The sequence below is a fragment of the Ochotona princeps genome, chromosome 4 (genome assembly GCF_030435755.1).
Source record: "Ochotona princeps isolate mOchPri1 chromosome 4, mOchPri1.hap1, whole genome shotgun sequence".
NCBI lineage: Eukaryota > Metazoa > Chordata > Mammalia > Lagomorpha > Ochotonidae > Ochotona > Ochotona princeps.
In genome coordinates, this window is record NC_080835.1 from 5,561,528 (window position 1) to 5,584,102 (window position 22,575).

Below are 22,575 nucleotides of genomic sequence, written 5' to 3' on the forward strand. Positions count from 1 at the left end.
GGCTGGCACACCAGCAGCTGCGCCATCACCCGCTTATGCCCAACCTACTCCGGGCAGGTGGATCCCTTGGGTGGGAGAGGAGAGGGGAGTGGCCCCGTGGGGACAGGGCTTGGGACTCTCCTGCCTCCCTCCCCGCCACGCACCACCATCCACGCCTCTCTTCTGAGTGCTGTGTCCATACTAGGTCAGCGGCCAGCCTGGCTGGGCAGGGGCGGAGCGTTTGCCTGGGTGCCCGCCCTCCTCCCTGGAGCTGGGAGCCTGAACTTGGCCTGGGGCCTCCAGGACTACCTAGCATCCACGCTGCCATGGGCAGGGCCTGGGGAGGCACAGCACCTCCTTGGCTCCGCCCCACCCCACCCCACTGCAGCTTTGAGGGGTCACTTAGCAGGTGGCTGCGGCCCTGACAAAGCCTGGGGGAGCTTGGGGACTGGTCTAGGCTAGGCCAGTGTCACCCTCCCCCCACACACTATTAGGGGCCACTGAGGACCAGAAAGGGAGGCTTTTCACATAAGGGAGCTGGAGGGAGGGGCAGGGCCAGCCTGGGAGGGGAGGTTTGGGCTCGTGGTTTCACAGTGTGTTTGAACCCTAACGGCCGGAAACTGGTGCCTGCTCCCCCAGGCATGGCTTGTGGGGACCCCAACCGCCCGCAGGCCGCCGCCCCTCCCAAGTTCCTCCCTGTAGGGCCCGTCCCCCAGCTGCGCAGAGGCCGGCCACCGCTGGCCCCTGCCCCTTCTTAGGTCTAGGGCTGCGGCGTGGTGCGGGAGGAGCAGTGGGGAGGCCCCCCAGATCCAGGCCGCTTCTCTGGCGATCCCCATTTCGCATCTCCCTCCCCCTGCCTCCTCTGCCCCAAATGGCACCCCTCCCCCTCCCTCAGGCCCAGCGGTGCCCAAGGCAGCGACCTGCAGCGGCCCAGAGCCTCCTGCTGCCCGCCCGCAGGAAGACGCCCGGCCGGGGATGGGTTAGCCCCGTGGGAACGATTTGTCTTGAAAACAGGAACCCGGGCCGGGGGGCTGGGCGGGGCGCCCCTTCCCCACCGCAGTCCTCTTCCTGCCCCTCCCGGTTTCCTACCCCGACACCCAGGCAGGGCGGAGTGTGTTTGTGGGGGGTGTGCAGAGTGGCGCCCACAGGGGTGCTGGTGGGGGGGAGGGGAAGAGAGCTTTCGGATTAGCTCCCCCTCTCCGCGTCCCGCGCAGCCCGGCCTCCGCCCACCCACCCCGGGCGCCGCCGGTGGCGCGGCCCCCCCCCCCCGCCCGCCGGCCGCCTCGGCGTCCCGGGCTGCGTGGCAGGAGGGCGAGGGGTTAAGCTGCCGCAGGGACCTGGGCGTGCGGGGCCGGGGGAGCCCCCGGCGGGGGAGGCGGGAGGCGCGGCCGGGGGTGCGGAGCCCGGCGCAGGGGCGGGGAGGGGGCGGCCGCGGCGCGGAGGCGGGGCGCGGGGCCGCGGCGCGGAGAGCGGGCGGGAGCCGCAGCCGCAGCGAGGCCGGCGGGCGCGATTGCGGCGAGCTGGCGCCGGCGGGGCCGGCTGCGGGCTCCTGGCCATGGGTCCCAAGAGTGAGTGAGCGAGCGAGCGAGCGCGGCGGGGCGCCGGCTAGAGGAGGGCGCGGTCCCTAGGGTTCCCCCCATCTAATCCCCAACTCGTAGGACGGTCCCCGAGGATGGGCTCGGGCTGCGGGTGGGTGGGCATTGTGCGGCTCGTGGGGTCGGAGGGAGATGTCCTAAAGGACCCAGGCATTCTGGACCATCCGGGCACGGGATGGGGCCCCTCCTCCGTGAGCCCCCATTTGACAGATAAAAAAATAGAGGCTCCGAGAGGCCAAGTGTTTCTCAAGGTCACACGTCAAGGGAGCGGTAGAAACAGGCGGGCTGTACAAGTCGACTTGACGGCTCCTTGGAGGGGCTCCTCTGAACCCCCAGCGCTGGTGGCGGGGTGTGTGGAACACAAGTGGGGGAGGGTACCCTAACATGGGGGCGGGCTCTGTCAGGTCTGGGAGTAGGGGGAACCAGGGCACTGGGGCCCCCGGGGTGCAGGGGTGGGGGTGCTGCAGGGATGTGTGCACGCAGTGTGTGTGGGGGGGTGTGAGTCCCATGGGGGTGTGTGCCCGTGGGGGGCGTGTGCGCGCTGCGGTGCACCGGCTTGTCTGCGTGCACACGTGTGCAGGTGTCAGAGCTGCTCTGGAAGCAGACCCAGGTGGGCGGAGATAGGGGTGGGGAATGGCTGGCTCTGGCTCAGGTGCACCGCAGGTCCGGGGGCGACCCCGTGCACGGGTGACATGTGCCCGGGGACATGTGCACGGGCGTGGGTGCTATTGTGCACGCCACACAGCACGGCAGCAGGCAAATGCCCGGAGCCCGGCCAGCAGGCCAGAGGGGCTCGCTTGTCCCACAGGGTAGGTCCCTGGTCTCTGGTAGATTACCAGGCTCTCACACGAGTGTGTGTCCCCGCAGGAATGTGCAGGATCGCACCGGCGACCCGAGTTGCTGGCGTGGCCAGCGCTCCCTCCCCACCCACGGCGCTAGCGCCCGCCCTACTCAGCGTGCGCTCCCAGCTGCCTGGTGCAGCGTGGTGGCGGTGGGGTGGGGGCTGCGGCCCTAGCCGGGCTAGGGAGGAACCGGTCCGTGCAGAGGCCGAGTCGGCACCCCGGCGGAGGCGCGGAGAGCCCGCTCCCTACTCACCCGCCCCAGGAATGTTGCCCTGCGCTGCAGCCCGCTTCCCAGAGGCAGGCCCCTGGGGGCCGCTCCAGGCCCGCCTCCCTCCCCTTAGGGGCGCCCCGAGAGGGAGCGCGACGGGCAGGACGCCTGGGTTTCCTCCTCTCCACTCCCCTTCCCTCATCCCGGGGAGAAATTCCTCCGAGGTCCCCTCAGGCTCTGGGTTCCCAAAATAACCGTGCGGGGGAGGGGAGGCTGCGGAGGGAGGGAAGCGGGAGGGGCGCGGAGCGGAGCTGCGGGGTGCTGCTGCAGGTGCCTCCGGGAGAGCAGCGGCCTGCGGCGGGCGGGACACTCCGGCGCGCCCCCTTCCTGGTGGAGCCCCTTGACCCTTCCGCGGCTCCAAGGGCGGGTGGGCCGGAAGCGTCTCAGCGGTCCGTTTCCCAACCCGGCGGTTGCAGCATCCCAGGCCGGACCGTTTAACCCCGGGAGTGGCCGCAGCCGGCCACTCCGCCCCTGCCCGGCAGGGGGCGTGCCCGCCCCGCCCCGTTCCCGCCCGCAGCACCCCGGCTCACCCCGGTTTCCCCGGAGCGCGCCTCGACACGGACTCCCAGCTCTGCCTCTCTCCGGACAGGGGTCGGGGCCGGGGGGCCTCTGGAGAGCACAGAGCCGCTTGGGCCTCGCCCACGGGCGCCGGCCACCATGGCGTGCACCCTGGACCTGGACAAGGGCTGCACGGTGGAGGAGCTGCTCCGCGGCTGCATCGAAGCCTTCGGTGAGTGGCATGGGGGGCGCACGCCGCACCCGGGCCGGATCTCTTGCCCGGACGCCCGCTCCCTCCCTGCTTCGCCCCATGCAGCGTCTGCGAGGAGTGCCCTCCTCCCATCAGTGGCTGGAGAGACGCACACGCAGCTGCAGGTGAAGTGCCCACTACTGCAGCCTTCCCAGCCGGGGGGAAATAGCCGGGTCCCGAAGACACTCGAGGGGCATTATCTGGTCTCCCCGGGGGATCCGCAGGAACTCGCCACCTCCGGCCTGGGAGCTGTTTCCGGCTGATGCGAGGGTTGGGGGTGGTGGGAAGTGGCGGCGGCTTATCAGGGGAAGGGGGTGCCCCTTCCCCCAGCACTCAGGAAGTAATGACCTCTGGATTCTTGACCCAGGGGAACCCAGGCTCCTTCCGTTCCAGCTGGTTCCTCTCCCGCGCCTCGAACTCTGCCCTAACCCGCTCCCTGCCCCCCTACCTTTCCCTTCAAATGTGCTTGCTGGCTTGGGCTCCTAGGTCAGCAATGGGTGCCCGGGGTCGGGAGTGGACACAGGGGTGTGTGTGTTGGGGGGCTGGGAGGAGCCCACCGCTGCAGGACCACGGGCCAGCTCCCTGCCTTTTGCCTCTTGCGAGTTAGATGACTCCGGGAAGGTGCGGGATCCGCAGCTGGTGCGTATGTTTCTTATGATGCACCCCTGGTACATCCCCTCCTCGCAGCTGGCCGCCAAGCTGCTCCACATATATCCTTCGCGGGCCTCGCTGAAGCCCCGCCGCCCCGCACGGCCCAGGCGGGGCAGGGGGACGAGCAGTGCTCCGGGTCCAGCCCGGGCTCCTCCCCGTTGCGACTCGGGCTCCGCCCCCCTCCTGGGTCTCAACCCTGCTCCTGGCCCCTTGCTCCCCACCCCGTGGCACAAGGGCTTGCTTTTGGTCTCTCCTGGGACCTGGACTGCCACTGCCACCTGCTCCCTCCTCCCGGAACCCTTTTCCAGAACTTCTACTCAGGCCCCGCTTCCCACCTCCCTTGGAACTCTGCCCTGCCCTGTCTGCAGCTCCATCCCTGTCATCCTTAACTCTCCGTCACCTACCAGCAGTCCCGAAAGGACAACTCCAGCTCACTGCAGGTGAAAACTTGCCACCTGGTCAGGTGAGTCGCCCTTCTCCTGGGACTCCTGCTTCGTGGGGGGGGGGGGGCGGGGAGCACCGAGGGGGAGCCCTCGGACTGACCCCAGGAGAAAGGACAGAGAGCTGGCCAGGGAGGTGGAATCCTGTGGACAAGGAGGAAGCTGCGGGAGGAAGGTGCTGGGTACTCGGCTCCTGGACCCTCATCCTCTCTGGGGGCCTGTCCACTCTGGAGTCGCAGGGGAGTGGGAGGGGGCTGGTGGAGGAAGGACGCCCTCTCCCCACTGCCCAGTGACCCTGTTCCCACCACCAGGTACTGGATCTCAGCCTTCCCTGCCGAGTTTGACTTGAACCCGGAGTTGGCTGAGCAGATTAAAGAGCTGAAGGCTCTGCTGGACCAGGAAGGGAACCGGCGGCACAGCAGCCTCATTGACATTGAGAGCGTGTATGTGGCGGCAGACTGGAGCCAGGGTGGGGCTGGGGCTCAGCTACCCATGCCACTTGTACCTAATGAATGTGTGTTGAATTGAATGAGTGAGGGGTCACATTACTGTCTTGTTGAAAAACTGCCCGTGGCTGCTTGTTGCCTGCAGGAGTACCTCGCTTGGCCTTCAGAAATGCTTAGGGGCTTGGCCCAGTGTGGCCTTCCGGCTCCGTCTCCCAGAGCCCACTGCCCGGCCGTGTACTTCGTCATGGCAGCTGCATGGGCCTGTTGTATCCACCCCAGCCTGTTGTGTGAGCCACTGTGTCCCTTCCCATTGTGGCTGTCTGCTTTGTTCCGCTCCTGGCTGCCCTCTGAATGTCCAGCTTCAGGGTTCTTCCAGGGCAGGCTGCCTGGTGCCCGCAAATTCCAATGGCAGCCTGTGCAACTCCTGTCCCAAGCACTTCCACTCCATCCCACCTGTGTGTCTGTGTCCCCCGTGGACTCTGATTTCCTCCAAGGGCAGGTCCGGTGTCTCATCTCTGTCCCCTACCCAGCGCCTGACACAGAACGTGTGATCAGAGGGGCACAGGCAGGAACTGCAGGACTGGGGACCTTAGTCATGGAACGGTGGCTCACTAGTCTGCTTGGGTGGCTTGTCTGTGTGAGTGTGGGGGCAGCAGGCACAGGGCATGTCGCAGCAAAGGGCTCACTACTTCTGCGCCTCCCCTACCCCAGCCCCACCTACAAGTGGAAGCGGCAGGTGACTCAGCGGAACCCAGTGGAGCAAAAAAAGCGCAAGATGTCCCTGTTGTTCGACCACCTGGAGCCGCTGGAGCTGGCGGAACACCTCACCTACCTGGAGTATCGCTCCTTCTGCAAGATCCTGGTGTGGCCCCGAGGCTTGGGCTCAGGGCTCTGGAGTGGGCTGGGACCCAGGAGGGGTGCGCTGGGGGTTGTTGGGGAGGTTTGGAGGGTGGCCAGGCCTGAGTTGCGCCTGCCCACCCGCCCGCAGTTCCAGGACTACCACAGTTTTGTGACTCACGGCTGCACGGTGGACAACCCTGTGCTGGAGCGCTTCATCTCGCTCTTCAACAGTGTCTCGCAGTGGGTACAGCTCATGATCCTTGGCAAGCCCACCGCCCCGCAGCGGGCCCTGGTCATCACACACTTCGTCCACGTGGCAGAGGTGCCTGTCCCTTCCCTTTCCCATTCCCACGCTCCCCTCCCCTACCTCCAGGCCAGGATGGCCCCCCTCGCTCACTCCCCGCCCCCTCTTCCCCATCCACGGTCCAGAAGCTGCTGGAGTTGCAGAACTTCAATACGCTCATGGCCGTGGTCGGGGGCCTGAGTCACAGCTCCATCTCGCGCCTCAAGGAGACCCACAGTCACCTGAGCCCTGAGACCATCAAGGTGCCTGGGACAGGGCAGGGGAGGGAGCTTCGCAAGGCAGAAAGGGCGGGGGGAGAGGGGCTACTGATGCTGTCTGTGCTGGGCAGCTGAGGCTCAGAGGGGGTCAGTGCCTTTCCCAGGTTGCCCAGCGACAGGAACGGAATGGGGACTCTCAGGCCTGCCGGACTCCAAGGATTGTATTTCTTTATCTTTTTGTTTTGCTCAAGCGGTGAATGCCAGGCCGCCACAGAATTAAGTTTTGAAAAGTTTACTTGCTGGGCACAGTGCTGGCTGCAGCAGTTACAGCTCTGCTGGGATGCCCACCTGCCATGTCAGGTGGCTGCATTTGGACCCCAGGTTCTGGGAGGTGAGGGTATGTCGGCTCATGCATGTGGGCCCTGTCCGCCCACGGCGGTACTTCGGTGGAGCTTCTGGCTCCTCCCTGGCAGTTTTGGGAATATCTTGGGGGGAGGGAGTGAACAGTGTTGGAATCTCCACCTCTTTCTGCTTTCGAGTAAATAAAAATGTGGAGAAGTTGATTTTTGCTGCAGATACTTGGAAGTCCATGCATATAAAAAGTCTTCAAAAATCCTTGGAATAAATATAGTATGAAAAAGCTATGCATGGATTGCGAAAGCTTTTTACACCAACTTCAACTTAAAAAGACTGATCCATTTATTGGAAAGGCAGAGTAGAGAGGTGGAGAGAGAGAGAATCTTCCATATATTGGTTCACTCCCCAAATGGCTACAACAGCCAGGGCTGGGTCAGGCTGGAGCCAGGAGCTGCGTCGTGGTCTCCCACGTGGAGGGCAGGAACTAAGCACTTGGGCCATTTTCTGTGGCCTTTCCGGGCACAACAGCAAGAAGCTGGATTGGAAGTGGAACAGCTGGGATGCTAGTGTGTTGGACCGCTTGGGTTCTCCCTGCTGGCCTGTTCCAGGGCCTGGAGTGAACTCTGACTCCCAGGGGTCCCCTTTCCCCGTTCCTGTCCCTGACTTCTCCTCTGCTCCCTTCATGGCCAAGGCTGTGTGTGTGTGTGTGTGTGTGTGTGTGTGCATGACCGTGACCCTTTGCTCCTTCTCCCTCTTCCCCTCCCCTCAAGCTCTGGGAAGCACTGACTGAGCTGGTGACGGCCACAGGCAACTATGGCAACTACCGGCGCCGCCTGGCAGCGTGTGTGGGCTTCCGCTTCCCCATCCTGGGTGTGCACCTCAAGGACCTGGTGGCCCTGCAGCTGGCCCTGCCCGACTGGCTGGACCCTGCACGAACGCGGCTCAACGGGGCCAAGATGAAGCAGCTTTTTAGCATCCTAGAGGAGCTGGCCATGGTGACGAGCCTGCGGCCACCTGTGCAGGCCAACCCAGACCTGTTGAGCCTGCTCACGGTGAGTGGCCATGGCAGGCAGTTGGGGGAGGGGGAGAGGCCAGGTATGCCTGGTACTGCCTGTGTGGCCTTGGCCTTGGGCACGAGCTGCTGGCTCCAGGCTGTGGCTGGAGCTGTGGATCGGGTTCTGGGTTGGGTTCCTGGCAGTGGGCTGTGTTTAAGATTGGGAGTTTACTTGAAAGAGTTACAGAGAGTGGGAGAGACGGATCACTGGGTCATTCCCCACATGGTTTGCCTCAGCCAGAGCTGGGCCAGTGAGAACCCAGAAACCAGGGGCTTATTCTGGGTCTCCCACGAGGGCAGGGGCCCATCTTCTGCTGCTTTCCTAGGTCACAAGCAGGTTGCTGGATGGGAAGTGGAGCAGTTAGGACTTGAACTGGCACCCCTATGGGATGCTGGCACCTCAGGCAGAGGATTAGCATGCTACCAGTACCACAAGGGTCCCAGCAGTGCTTTCTAATCATGGTCTGGGGCTACTGAACAAGGTTTATCTCCTTGCCCTGGGTCTGGGCTGAGCAGTGGGTTCTAGACTTGGGGCTGAGGGTTCCAGAAGGAGGCGGGGCTGTGAGCTAAGGCATGTGTCGCAGGTGTCTCTGGATCAATACCAGACGGAGGACGAACTGTACCAGCTGTCCCTGCAGCGGGAGCCACGCTCCAAGTCCTCAGTAAGAAGGGTCCCCTGGCCTGCCCACTCGCCCCGCCTGAGGGATAGCACCAGAGCTTTGAAGCTTACCCCACCTGTCTGGCTTGCTGGGGTGCGGGGCAGTGGCCTGGGGTGCTCCCTGTCTGTATTGTTCTGGGCCATTGTACTCCCCCCGTTTCTGGCCCTCCCTCAGCCCTTGACCCTGCACCCTACTCCCTACAGCCAAGCAGCCCCACTAGCTGCACTCCGCCTCCCCGGCCCGCTGTGCTTCTTGAGGCGTGGACCTCAACAGCCAAGCCCAAGCTTGATCAGGCCCTGGTGGTGGAGCACATTGAGAAGATGGTGGAGGTAAGACTGTCCGGAGGCCTGAGCTGGCAGAGGGCGGAGGGCAAAGTCAGCTTGTGAATGTCCTGGTCAGAAGGGTCAGATTGCTGAGAGCCAGCCCAGGGGGCCACCTACAAGGGCCAGTGCTTGGTCCCCTAAGAAGTGTGAGCTGCGTGGACGGAGGCCCTGCCCATGGGGGTGGAAGTAGGGGTGGAGGGGACACTTGGAGGTACACTTCGTAACCAGGCCTGGAACATTCTGCCTTCTCCCTGCCCCCTCTCAGTCTGTATTCCGGAACTTTGATGTGGATGGTGATGGCCATATCTCGCAAGAAGAGTTCCAGATCATCCGTGGGAATTTCCCTTATCTCAGCGCCTTTGGGGACCTCGACCAGAACCAGTGAGGAGGGCTGGGGGTCCCGAGGGAGGGTGAGGCAGCCCCGCTCACTTCCCCTCTAGGCCAGTGGAGGCCTTTGAATCCGGCGACCTTGGCCTGGTCAGGGAAGCTCCTGCTCTGGGGATGGTTCTGATTATTACTATTTTTAAAAAAGATGTCTTTGAAAGGCAGAGTGGCAAAGAGAGGAACAGAGAAAGAGAATAATCTTCCATCCACTGTCGGTCCATCCCTCTAAATGGTCACAACAGCCAGGGCTGGTCCAGACTGAAGCCAGAATCCGGGACCTGGGGCCCAGGCGTGTGAACAGGGAGCTGGATTGGAAGTGGAGCAGCTGGGACTTGAACTGGTGCCCCTTCACGGGATGGTGCTGTACTGCACACAGTACAGGCCCCGGGGTCCTGATTCTTTTGGGTAGAGGGAGGCTTGGAATAACCTTACTGGCTCAGGTGGGGGAAGCGCCACCTGCATTTTGTGAAGACTGGCCTGGGGGCTTCCTTATGTGTGAAGCTCGCAGTTGGCAGAAGGGTGGGCAAGCTGAGCTTGTGGGCAGCCAGTTTTAATGAGTAGATAAGAAAGACCTGGAATTAGCTTATCAACAGTTCACATGCCAGCAGTGTGGGAAAACAGCTGGCTCTCAGAGGCCTTGTTACACAGGATGCCCCCCTGTCACCCCTAGTTTTGCTGAATAGATGAAACTCCAGTCCAAATTTATAATCCATCCTGGGTTGATGAATTTTTAAAATGTTGCTCTATGTTTGAAACATGCTTTTCAGATACTCCCACGTTCCAAAGCCATGGGAACAAACATCCAGGTGGTGAAAAGTACTGAAAGTAAAACGTGAAAAAAAAAAAGTGAATTCTTTCCCTCATTTCCTGGGGATAGACAAACCTCAGGATTTTTAAAAATTAATTAATTGATTTATTAGAAAGGTAGAATTACAGAGATCTTCCATCTGCTGGTCATTCCCCAAGGGTCAGACTATCCCAGGGCTGGGCCAGTCTGAAGCTTGGAGCCAAGAGATTTGTCCCCCATGTGGGCAGAGCCCCAAGCCCTTGGGCCAGCTTTTGATGCTTTTCTGGGTGCATGAGCAGGTAGCTGGATCTGAAGTGGAGCAGGCAGGACTCCAACCAGTGCTTACATGAGATGCCAGCATTGCACACAGCGTCTTAACTGGCTGTGCTGTAGCGCCAGGATCCTAGATTCAGATCAGCTTCCTGGACTGGGGGTTGCTCCTTTCAGTGGGTTGCAACCCTTGAGGCTGGCAGGACTCTCAGGCTTGAACTGCACCTCATGCAGGCCTCGCGTCCAGCCCCTGGGTGGGCGTTGCAGCCAATAGCTGTGTCCTTCTGGGAGGAAGACCTGCACGCAGCCCCTCCAGGACCATTTCTGCTCCCTTCTTCCACTGGAAGTTTCTTCCTTGCTTCTAGAACTTGGTGGTGGTGTGGGTGGTGGTGTGTGTGTGTTGGGTAGAGAAGTTTCTTTCTTGCAACATCACCTAGGCATTGCACGCCACTCTTGGTGTACTGTTATTCAGCACCTGGACATTTGTAGCATTGTGGTCTTTCCTTTCTTTGGCTTTTGTTTTTCTTTTCCACTAAACCCTTTGTCCCTGGGGATGTCTTTCCCATGGGAGAGCACCTAGAATGAGCTCATTAGGTAGCCCAGCTTCTCCCCACGGGGTTGGCGCCCCGTTTACCCCCAGCATCCTCCTGGTAACATGCGCACGGAGGCTCTGCCAGGCGTTTGTTGTGACTTTATCCCAGGCTGCCATGGCCCTCCTGGGCCCTGTGCACACAGGCCAGTATTCCTGTAGCAGAAAATTCCTAGAAGTGGGATAATTGGATCCAAAGACATGCACATTTTCAATAAGGGGGGCGGCTGCCAAGCTGACCTCGGCTGGGGTTGTACCAGCTTGCACGCTCGTCAGCAGTGTACAAGTGCCCGCTTCCCACTCTGCCAACAGTGGCTGCTATAATAAGCTTTACAATTTTGCCAGTCTCCTTGGCAAGTGGTGTCTTGGTTAAATTTGCATTTCTTTAATACTAATGGGGGTAGGGTATCTTTTTGCACATATTTATGGGCCACTTATGTGTCTTCTGTTAATTGCCTGTTCATATTCTTCGTCCATTATGCTACCGGGTGTGTTGGTCTTTTTCCCATTGATTATTCTAGAGAATCTCTGTTAATGGATATGTATTAACCCTTTGCTGTTCAATGTGCTTGCAAATATTTTCTCCCCGTGTGTCATTTGTGTTGTCTTTTTATTTTTCCATATAAAATTTGAAAAATTTTGTGTGTTCGATATGTCAGTCTTTTCCTTTTTGGCTTCCTGGATTTGTGTTCTGTATAGAAGACAATTCCTCCTTCTCCAGCCTTTTAAGGTGACCAGATTATTCCCTTTCTCCAGATGTTCTGGTAATTCTACAATGCAGGGTAGGAATCTGTTTTTTTTCAAAGTGGCCAGTTGCCCCAGGGCCTCACAAGGGGCCCCCTCACCACCCTTGGATGCCCAAACGCAGTGCGTGGGGGGGTCTCAAATAAGGCCAGGTCCTGATGGGAGTAGCTCCCCCCCAACTGCTCTGACACTGCAGCCAAGCCCACTACATGCATCGACTCCCACAATCTTGTAAACTTCAGGAATGTTCCTTTTGCTCACAAGGGAAACATACCTGTTAACACAGGTCCGGTGGCTGGAGGTAGGGCTGGAAGTTGAACTGTGTCCAGAATACATACTCCTCCTATCTTTGAAACACAGTGAGAGAAGGAACCGGGCCGAGGGGGCGATCCTGAGTTCTGGGGGTCCTTCCGGAAGGGAGAAGCAAGAGCGACCCGGTTGTGGTCTTGCCAAATCCCAGCAGCCCCCGCCTCTCGTGAAGGCCCCAACACTTGTCTCCCATCAGTCCTGTGTGGAACACGCTTGGTGCTTCCGCGGGCGCTGACACATGTGCCCACAACCGTGAAGTGGGCAGGCAGGACCCCCCCACTCCGCTGCTTTGGGGGAGAGAATCCAGCGTGTGTGCGGCTCGCCCTTGAGCGCACAGCTAATCTGGTGCCCACTGCTCCAGCCCTGCACTGTTGTGTTTCCCAGTCGAGGTTACGGGAGGCCCCCAAGCCAGAGTTGGGCCAGGACGCACCCCTCCCCGCTTTTTTTTGGCTTTTGGTGGTCCCCGGAGCCTTTTCAAGGGGGTGGGCTTGGGCCGTGGTGGTAGGTGGTCCCGGAGCGCACCCGAACTGAGGCTCCCCCGCCCCGCAGGGACGGCTGCATCAGCAGGGAGGAGATGATCTCCTACTTCCTGCGCTCCAGCTCAGTGCTGGGCGGCCGCATGGGCTTCGTGCACAACTTCCAGGAGAGCAACTCCTTACGCCCGGTCGCCTGCCGCCACTGCAAAGCCCTGGTGAGCTTCCTTCCCTGCGCGCCGCTGGCCCCGCCCATCTCAGACCATGCCCCGCCCTCCATGGCCCGGGTCCACCCACCTCAGGTCTGACCCCGCCTACCTGCAGGCCTGGTCCCGCCCGTCTGTCACCGTGCCCCGCCCCCAGCGATTGGGCACACCCACTTCCAGAGGTGGCCACGCCCCGATGTCTCGGTCACGCCCCTCCGCCCTAGGCCCCGCCCCTGCTGGAGCGGCCTCCGCCCAGCCGCAGATTTTGTGTGACCCTGAGTTGGGTTCTAAGACTCCGAAGCCCCTCTGTCCCGAAGAGGTGGAACTGTTACCTCTAAATCCCAACCACACCGCCCACCAGTACGACCCCGTTTTCTGTTACAGATCCTGGGTATCTACAAGCAGGGCCTCAAATGCCGAGGTGAGATGCCAGACAAGCAGGCTCCCCACCCCCCCACGCCCCGCTGTCTTACTTCGTGGGTGGGGATTCTTATTTGTGAGGTGGGGCGATGGCCAAGCAAGTGTGCACCTTGGAAAGGAGGCTAATGAAGGCGCCTGGGCTAGCCTCCTAGGGGGTGTTTATTTTGGTAAGGCAGCTTGCCCAGGCACAGAAAGCCCTGGAGAAGGCAGAGACTGACTGTGTTGCAAGCAACTTGGGGAAAAGCGTGGGACGCAGATTGGCCTGGAAGGTGTGCTAACCGATGCCATCCGTTTCCCCCCCATCCCCTCGGCTGACCCCGGGGGTGCCCTGTCTGCCTGCTCCCAGCCTGTGGTGTGAACTGCCACAAGCAGTGTAAGGACCGCTTGTCAGTGGAGTGCCGGCGCCGGGCCCAGAGCGTGAGTGTGGAGGGCTCTGTGCCCTCACCCTCACCCACGCACAGCCACCATCGTGCCTTCAGCTTCTCCCTGCCCCGGCCTGGCAGGCGAGGCTCCAGGCCTCCAGGTAAGAAGGCTTGGGGGACAGCTGTGTGCCCCAGCCCAGGAGGGAGGGGGAGTGGCAGGGCCACCCACCCACAGAGACGGAACTCATCCAGGTGCAGGGTCAGTGATGGTTAGGACAGGTAGGACAGGTCAGGGTGCTGAAAGCAGGTGTTCATGGGCCCTGGACGAAGCTGGAGAGCGTCCCTTGTTCCTAAAGAAATGCGAGGCCAAAGAGGCTTGGAGATTCCAGCCATACTCTGACTTTGTGAGAGGGATTGGCAGTGCATCTGGGGAGTTCTGAGAGCTGTCAGCCCCGCTAACCTCTTGGGCAGGTGGGCGGGTAGGCGGCTCTCCTGAGCAGGGAGCGATGGGCTCTGACAGTTTTGACCAGTTTGCTGCCTGGCCATGTACCAGCTGACAGTTTTGCCGAGAAGGGTCTGAATGATTGTGTGAAACTAGGGTAAGGCAGTTGACCACAACCGTTTGGGTTGCAGTAAGACTTCAAAAATAGAGGCAGACCTGGGGCGGAGGGCCTCCAAAATAGAAAACAGAGAGGCAGAGAGAAAAGAAACAAACAACAACAAAAGACCCATTTGCATTGGGTCTTCTGAAAGTGCTGGGGGTCAAAGAGGTGAAATGTACACAGAAATGCCAGGAAAACATACTACTGCCAAAAAAAAGGCAAAATAAAAACTTGTCAGAAAAGCCTCACTCAGCTCATTTAGGTCCTTTGGGAGAATTGAGTTTTGGGGGTCAGCTTCCGGGATTGGAGGGATTGAAGGATACCCTCCATGAGCAGGAGAAGGGAGAGCTGTGGAGGTCCCAGGTCCTAGGGTGGGTTCTGTGATCACCACCTGCCCCCCTCATGCTCCCCAAACCCTCGTAGAGATCCAGGAGGAGCAGGTGCAGGCGGTGGAAGACGGAGTTTTTGACATCCACTTGTGACAGCGGGTGAGTCCTCTCACGGCTGGTGAATCCTGCCATAGTTGAGGGGCTGGGGTGGAATGTTGGAGTGGTAGGCTCCTGCTGGGCTGGGGGACAGTAGCTGTCTTTCTTACCCCCTTTGTTTTTCTCTTCCCAGCTGTGACTGGATCCGGACTCAATCCTGCCTTGGAGACAATATTGGAGCAGAGCAGGGAGCCTGGGGAGAGGGCTGGGGGTGGGACTAGGGTGTGAGGGTGGCATGCGACTGACCGACCAACCGACCAACCGACCCAGGAGGGCCATGGCTAGGGCTGGTGTCCCTAAGATTGTACAGACTCTTGTGAATAATTGCAATTTTTTCCAGATGGAATAAAACGGCCCCTGTAACTAACCTGGACCCTCAGAGTCTAGAATCCTAGGGCCGGCGGTGGTTCCATCTTGGGAACTGACATTCGATCAGGAAGATCTGGAATTATGTGTGTCTGGAACCTCGGGGGATGGAAGCTTAGAACCAGGGACCCCTTCGAGCGGGGTGGGTCTAGAATCTTGAGGAATCCAGAAACTTGAGGATGTAAAACTTGAACCTGGTATGAGACTGCACCCAGCTTTGTTGGGCTCCATGGCCGTGCATGAGCAGAGCTGCCTTGAGGTGTGTCGCTGAACTTCCAGTGATGGGGTGCTCCTGGCTGGAGCTCTGAGGTGCTGGGAGTGGGGGCAGCCTGGGTGCTGATCTCCAGGGCAGGGAGGTAGGGAGGGAGGCCTGGACACCTCAGGCAGGGGGTGCTGTGCTCTGGGACCTTGCAACCTCCTGGCCTGAGGCTGTTGACAGCCGGAAGGACAGGACTTCCAGGGGAAGTAGTTATCGATCCAGCTCTGAGCCTCCGGCTGCCCCTCCCAGCCCTGCTCGTTCTTTCCTACAGCGTGCGCAGCACCGAGGTGTTGGGGGTCACTGTTACCTGGAGAAAGCTGAGGCTGTTTCGAAAAGCTTGGCTGATTGGAGAAGCTGGGCTGGGAGTCCCCTAAAGGTTCTGAAGGACCCAGCCCTGAGAAGTGGGGCCCAGCAGGGGGTTGTGTCCCAAGCCCCGGACTGTCCACAGCAGCTATGGGTTTGTCCTGTAAAGGTGGAGACCAGGGCACCCCAGCTCCTCCCTGGAAAGCACAGATTCTACAATACCCATCAGTGGCCTCAGATCCACATAAAGCAGCGTCTGTCCATCTCAGCCCGGACCCCACTCCCCAAGCCCCCCAGTTCTTGTTTTGGATGGCCCCCAGCTCTGCTCCCAATGAGGTATCAACTGCAGCTGGGCCCCCTCGTGGCTTCCCCAGGCCTGTCCCCTCAGTGGGTTCCCTGCTGTGCCCCTCTGGTCCTCAGCCCCCTCCTGCCCTTCCCCCTCTTGAGGCTGTAATATCCGTTTCATGATTTGGGGGCTGAGTTGCTATAACAACAGACGGCGATTGTGTTGTGAAGAGCAGCTTGCTCCTGCACGGCCCGCCTCCCGCACTGCCTCTGTGCCTGCCTGCAGCCCGGTCAGTCGGCTCCCGGCCCCACGGCCCCCAGCCACAGCCTGGCTTCTCCCCGTATGTGTGTGTCCCGGACTGCCCCATCTGGCATGTCGCTGCCTTTCTATGGTCGCCTGAGTGTGAGCTTCACCTGTGTGGCGCCTGCATGCATGCACAGATATGCATACTGTGTGTGCACACGGGAGAAGGGAAGGTGTTGAGCACATCACTCCAGTGTCTCCAGTGGGTGGGTGCCCCTGTGCATGGGATCAGGGGTGCCTGGGGGGGAGGTTTCAGCTGCATCAGGGGTCTGAACCTTGGACCTGACAGCGGCTGGGGGAGGGGCAGCACCTGCTAGGTGACCTTCCTGCCCTTGATGGGCAAAGCTGGGGGTGGGGCCAGAAGCAGGTGCATCCCCACACCTTCTGCAATCCCAGGGCATGCCTGAGTAAGTCTCTTTGAGTCACTGCACCTGTGTCTGTCTGCCTGTGTGCTGGCACTCGGATGGACAGTCGGTGTGTGTGTAGGCAGTAGGAAGAGGCGCGGTAGGGGGTGGGCAGGGCAGGGCAGGGCAGCGGGCTGGGGTGGGGGTGGTAGGCCAGCGAGGTAATTTCATGTCCACAGGCCCTGACTCAGCAATTCCGAGTCTTTGGCTCCTCCAGTGGCCTTTGTGGGGATGGTCTCTTCAAGGTCAGAGTGAGCCCCAAGTCCAGCACCTGGTTTGTGGTCCCCCCTTCTCAGTCCCTGCCACCTGGCTCCCTCCAGGCACCCCCTCACATACTGGGGAAGGAGTCCCTGCTCCCTGGGGATGGGGATGGGGCAGAGAACAGCTGTGTTCATGCCCTTGGTGACTGACCACTCTGGGCAGGGCCTCTGGGGCGGGTGCCAGACTTGATTCTGTGTGCACAAATTGTGTATATGTGTTCTTGGGTGCTTCCTATGGGTGTCCTACCATAGGAACATGGGGACATTTCTGAGGGTGTCCCTCTGGGGGACATGCAGAGCTGTGCATGGCTGTGTGTGGGTGTCTTTGTGCGCACACATGAGGTCGAACAGACACGTCTCACCTATTGCCTCTGGCTGAGGAAAAGCCGCTACCAACAGCTGTGCAGATCCCAGACCCTGCAGTGGGAGAGAGGGGCCTGGAGGAGGCCAGCAGAATATCCTGGCACCCCTAGCCACCACCCCACCCCTCTACTCAAACCCTGCCTCCTTCAGAAGCCCAGTGGCCAATTTTGTGGGTTGGTATGGGATGCACCTTGCTGAGGGAGCGAAAGGGTGCCCTCCCTCATACACACCCCTACCAAGAAGAGCTGCACTCTAATCCTACACAGTGAAGAGAACGCAGGAAGGGGCTGCTGCTAACTTCTCTCAGCGACCACGCATGCAGCTGCAACCCATCCCCAAATCTACTCCTACCCCAGCCCAGGGTTACTACAGGTGGCAGGCTGGCTACAAACTTGGATTCCCATGGGGGTACGGTTGGGAAGCCTCAAGCTCCCAGGTCAGTCCCATTAGTCTTTCTCCCAGCAAAGCCCTAGCCCTGCTCAGGACTGGGGGCCTGGGAAAAGCCCGTCCCCCATCGCCCCCCAGCTGTGAGACGGTGCGGGGTCTTGTTACTCAGCCTCCTCGACGCCCAAGCCGGCTCCGGGGCGCAACCAGCAGAGGGCACTGCGGCCCACCCCCCCACACCAGTCCCGCTCCCTCGGAGCCCCAGGTCTGAGCGCACAGCCTCTGCCAGGTTTGTCCTAGCCCTGGGCGCTGCCACACGGACCCACCACCGGGGCGGGAGGGAGGTGGTGCGGGAGTCAGGCCCCCGATCCGATGGGCGACGGGCTAAGGCGCTTGGGTTCCGGGAAAAGACCCCGAGGCTGGGGTGGCGGCGGTTTGGTTGGAGAGTCGGGGAGACGGGGCTTACGGCCCTGGGGAGGCGGGGAAGCAGCTCCATGCCCCGCGGCCGGGACGCCTGGGTTTCGCACGCGAGAGGGAGGAGGGCCCGGGGAGCCGCTGGGCTGGCGGCTCTGCGCCTTCCCATTGGCGGCGCGGCTCGCCCGTTAGCGCCGCGTGGCCCAATGCGCGCGTGCGGGGGGCGGGCGCTGGTGCTGATGCTGCCGTCAGTCGGTGTTGCAGGGATGCGGCGGCGGGAGCAGCCGCCCTGACTCGCGCGGAGCATCCTCCTCGGAGCGGCACCGCAGCGGGGCGGGCGGGGACGCGGCGGGGAACGAGAGAGGCGCGAGGCGGCCGCCGCCGCTGGCCCCGGCTCTGCCAACCCGCCGGAGACGGGACGGCCCTGGGGCTCCTATTCTCCACCCTCCAGCTCCTGACGCCTCCAGAACCAGGTATGGGTGAAGGGGGGCTGCGGCGGAGACGGGCGGGGGGCGGGAGCCGATCGGGGGAGGGGAGCGGATCGGAGGGGCGGGGGAGGCAGAAGGATTGCCGGGGGTGGGGGGGGCGCCGTGGTGAAAGGACTGGCTGACTGACAGCAAGAGGTGAAGGGACTGAGGGGCGGGCAGTGGGTGGTCGAGGCTCCCTGTAGAAGGGGCATTAGTCCTGAGCTGGGGCGAAGGGAGGGAGGGTCGTTGGGGGGAAGGGATGGAGAGAAGGAGGGGCATCCGGAGGGCTGTTAGGGGAGCACTGAAGGAGGTCCCCAGTTTGTGCTCGCTCCCCACCCCAGGGTGGGGGCTGCCAGATGTGCTGGACCGAGGGTCTGGGGAGCTGTGGTGTGAGGGAGGGTCCGCGAGGGAGAGAGACCGAGGAACTGGGCTTCGTGGGAGGAAAAGGAGAGGGGGCAGGCGAGGAAAGGAGTGGAGAGGAGAGGAGAGGAGCAGGGGCCAGGCCAAGGGCCGAGCATCAGGCTTCCCTGGGGGAGGGGAGCCAAGGGGAGGGGAGGTTAGAGGGAAGCAGCGAGGGGAGGGTGCCCAGGGGCTGGAGGCAGAGACGGGTCTGTGAGGTAGGGAGCTGGGCAAGATGGGGGCCGGAGAGCAGTGGAAGCCTGCGGGGTCGGGGTGGAGGGAGGCTGGGGTGAAGAGGGAGCGAGCCTGGGAAATCCGGGGGAGGGGGCTTGGGGCAGAGGTGCGGCGTGTGTGTGTGTGTGTGTGTGTGTGTGTGTGTGTGTTGGGGGAGGTTGGCGACACGGTGCTGGTCAGGGCGTGCTGCAGGCAGAGAGGAAACTGCAGGGCCCTGGACCGGCTTCCCCCACGCCTTGCCTGGGAGGAAGGGGCTGGTCCTTCTACCCATGGGCTCTGTGGGCTGGGGCACAAGCTTCTGACTCCTTGGCGGGGGTGAGGGGATGGTGGTGGTGGAGGGGGGGCTCCTGGAAGTAAAAGGGGCTCTAGGGAGGTGTGAGGGCCTGTCGCCTCCTGTCCTCTCATGCCCCTGCTGGGTCCTGGAAGAGGGCATTGGGTGCCTCGTGGAAGCACCAAGGAATGTCTGGAGTGCAGATGGAGGCCGTGTGGACCCTGGGTGATGACATGCTTCCTGAGGGCTGCATCTCCCCCATCCTCTGTGCTGCCTCTGGGGCTTCCGTACACTGACACCTCCCGCCCTCCATCTTTGCGTGCCTTGGGAGGTGGGCCAGGCCAGGACCTCCCATGCAGCCCAGCTCCATCCTCTCGCCCACCTGTCTCCCAGGTGGGCAGAACCTTTTGGGGTTTGCATTCTCTGTCTTTGCCAGACAAGGAGGGAGAAGGGAGACAGAGAGGAGGGGGACCAGCTGGGCTCTTAGCCGAATGGATCCTTCAGTTTGATGGGAGTCTTAGCCTCTGGGGTCCCTAAATCCTCCTGTTCCCAGGAGTGGCTCTAAGGAATGCTGGCCAAACCTGAGGCTGCGCTGAACCCTCTCTATTCCCTACCTTCCCCCACTCTGGGTGTGTGTGTGGGAGAAGGGGAAGCAGCAGGGAGAGGGGACCTGCGAGGGGCTTCCCGCCCACTAGGGGAAGTCTTCTCAGACTCCAACTGTCCTGAGATTCCCCCCAGGTGGGCGGGACTGAGGGACTGACCGGCTGGCAGAGGCTGCCATGGAGTTCTCTCCAGGAGCCCAGGCCTGGGCCCAATCCCTACATGAGGGACACCAGACAGGAGGGGCAGGATTCCTCTGGAGTTGTGGGGGACCTGGCTTCCCTGCAAGGCTCTCAGCATTCTGGTCTAACTGCTCTGTCCCATCCTTGCCAGTGACACAGACATCCTGACATGGATCTACCTGCTCAGTGGCACCCACCTAGACACACACCTCCACAGGCACACACACTTGCATACACAGTCCGCCTCCCAGCAGCCCACGGCCCACGTGCCCTGCTCACAGAGACAGCCACACCCCTGCCTGCCTCCAGGACTGCTTCCTCCTTCCATGAACACAACACACACTCTGGTGGTGGCCGCTGCCTGCCCCCAGAGCCCCCGCAGGGCACTGCAAGCCCTCCGCCTCACCGCTACAGCCCCCTCTCCACGCATTCCCTCCCCAGGCTGACATACCTGTGTCCCTGCTGCTTCACTCTCTGGCACCCCCCTCCACCCCAGGCATACACCTGCATGCACAGACTCCTTCCCCAGGACACCTAGCCACTGCCCCCTTGCCGCCCATCCCGAAGTAGCATGTGCTTGTCTGCACCCTCAGCCTTTGCGTGTGCGTGCACGCTGGTGGCACACACGTGCACGCTAACATAGCCTCCTTCATTCCTTGGCTCATGCCTAGTCCTCTCCCCCACTTCCATTCTCTGTGCCTCTTACTGTGGTATCCTCAGAAATCCTCCAACCTCCTCCCCCACATCAGGACTGTGGCCCCATCTGGGCTCAGTCACACTTGATCTCCCTTGGCCACCTTCTAATTTGCAGGTGCACACAGTCCCGCCCCCACACCTTGACTCCCCTTTCCCTGGTATTAATCTTCACTCGCAGGCTCGTGTTGGCAGCACAGACACCCGACGCATTCATTCCAAGATCTCAAGCCCAGCCACTGTGGGGATGTCCCGGATGGGTCCTCCCCGCGCTGTGCACCACCCACGCTCCTGCTCCATCTGTCGGCGTGTCTCCCCTGCCCGGCTCTGCCACCCCCACAGGACTGTGGGCTCTTGGAGGCTCATTCACGGATAGTCCAGCACACATTTCCTGGTGCCTCATTATCACTGACAGAGCGGTTGCATTGCCGCCTCCATCATTTAACATGGTGCGGGGAGGCAAGGCGCTGCGAGCCCCAGTCGCCTCATCTGTAGGATGGGCGTTCTCACACCTACCTCGTGGGGATGTGCGGATGACTGGGTGACATGGTTGTGATGCTGCTGATAAAAGCAGCAACATCTGTATTTCTTGTGTACCTACTGTGTGCCTGGCCTGTGAACTTTTCCTCTGATGTATTTGTCAGGCTCACAGAACATCTTCCTTAGACACACATACACACACACCTGCCAGGGCTACCTTTAGGAGCCTTCGCTGGCACCTCCTGCTTCCTTACAAGGCTGCTTAGAAGCCATCTGGCTCCTCGACACTGCTGGGTGCCCCAGCTGTGCTGTGCGGGACACTTGGCACATGCCACACTCCCACTGTTGCTCCCCGCTCTCCCCTCCCATCCCACCACACCTGTGCTCTGGCCCTCAGGCTATGGAGTCAGGCTGTCACACCTCCATTCTCAGCCCACTGGTTCTTTCCACCCCACACACCTGCAGTGGCATCCTGCCTCATCCCCCCTGCAGCCTCCACGTGTTCAAGCGCCCTCCTGCTTCTCTGCATACACACAGGGGACCCCCCAGGCATGCCTGCTCACAACTGTTCGCTCTTCCAATCCTGTTGGTGCAGTTGCAATTTGTTTGGCTCCTCTTATCTCTGTCCCCTTCCCTCTGCCCCTAGCCAGGTGGGACTGGGCACCCAGCAAATGGAAGACTTTGGGGTGGGGAGCAGGTAGGTTCCACTGCACGTCAACCTGAGCCCCAGTTCTGAGTAACCTTGGGCAGAGCTCACGGCCCTCATCAAGCCCAGATGAGGCTTGTGAAAGCACGGGGCTCGCGTGCTCCAGGTCAACTATGAGAGGGTACCAGTGAGGAGTTTTCAAAGTCATGGCTGGCACACACAGACTTACCCACACTTTCGTCCCTGCTGGGCACCGTACTAAGCACTTGACACATAGTCTGACTTCTCCCTCTGACAATGCAGCTGTTACCTCTTACGCATCTGGAAGCTAGGGTGGCTAAGTGCCTTGCCACAGGTCCCATAGCCAGAGCTGCTGGCGTTAGGGCCCAGGTGGCAGAGCCGCTGCCTCTCCACACAGTGAGGCTGTGCCAGTGGCTGGGTGTGGACCTGCTAGAGTTTTCCCTGAGCTCTGCTAGGAGCTTCACAGCTGGAAGGCAGGAACAAGAAAGTGAGATGGGAATGCAGGGGGCACCCCCCCAACCCAACCCATCTGCTGTCTCTCCCCCACCCCTTATGATGTTGGGCCCCCTTCCTGTACTCCTCTGAGCAGTGCTCATCCTACTTGGCTTGAACACCTCCACACACGGGGAACTCACCCACCCACACACACACACCCTGAAGGCAGCCTACTCCACACTGTGGGATGTCCTGGATTATAAGCAAGTCACTCCTTAGGTTCAGCTAAAAGTTTTCGCTTCCCTCTTCCCTGTCTAAGCCCTCCTCCCCATAACATGCCCTCCTCCCACCTGTCCACTGGCTGCCGTCTGGGGCCACCAGAATGTGTGTAAACGCAGCTCTTCCTCTCCAGCGCCTGGGGGGGTGGGGGGGAGGGTCCCTTGCTGTCTCGCTCCCAGCTGGCATAAGAGG

At 61.2% G+C, this 22,575-nt stretch overlaps 2 protein-coding genes across 14 annotated transcripts in view; both read left to right on the plus strand.

Annotated features, from left to right (window-relative positions):
• Positions 1 to 1,399: 1,399 nt before the first annotated feature.
• On the plus strand, positions 1,400 to 14,701 carry RASGRP2 (RAS guanyl releasing protein 2). The gene is made up of 17 exons (XM_004596713.2): positions 1,400 to 1,547; positions 3,274 to 3,414; positions 4,040 to 4,142; positions 4,484 to 4,546; positions 4,835 to 4,966; positions 5,681 to 5,831; positions 5,958 to 6,131; positions 6,239 to 6,355; positions 7,438 to 7,719; positions 8,306 to 8,383; positions 8,584 to 8,709; positions 8,969 to 9,084; positions 12,336 to 12,477; positions 12,850 to 12,886; positions 13,232 to 13,408; positions 14,273 to 14,337; positions 14,468 to 14,701. Exons 1-16 carry the CDS (start codon positions 1,535 to 1,537, stop codon positions 14,329 to 14,331), a joined length of 1,911 nt encoding a protein of 636 aa, XP_004596770.1. The 5' UTR covers positions 1,400 to 1,534; the 3' UTR covers positions 14,332 to 14,337; positions 14,468 to 14,701.
• Positions 14,702 to 17,925: 3,224 nt separating this feature from the next.
• NRXN2 (neurexin 2) overlaps positions 17,926 to 22,575 on the plus strand; it is a 108,309-nt gene continuing 103,659 nt past the window's right edge. For 8 of the 13 annotated variants that reach the window (XM_058662837.1, XM_058662845.1, XM_058662846.1 and 5 more), the window contains exon 1: positions 17,935 to 18,149. The gene's annotated coding sequence lies outside the window, so the exon portion shown is untranslated. Of the gene's footprint in view, positions 18,150 to 22,575 lie in introns of all 13 variants that reach the window. The other 5 variants (XM_004596714.3, XM_004596715.4, XM_058662847.1 and 2 more) reach the window with 1 other exon arrangement.

What these genes read in the sequence shown, in the direction of transcription:
- RASGRP2 (XM_004596713.2), top strand. An exon ending in GCCGCCAAGCTGCTCCACAT is followed by an intron (nt 4,143 to 4,483) that starts ATATCCTTCGCG and finishes ACTCTCCGTCAC; the next exon opens with CTACCAGCAGTCCCGAAAGG. An exon ending in AGCCACGCTCCAAGTCCTCA is followed by an intron (nt 8,384 to 8,583) that starts GTAAGAAGGGTC and finishes TACTCCCTACAG; the next exon opens with CCAAGCAGCCCCACTAGCTG.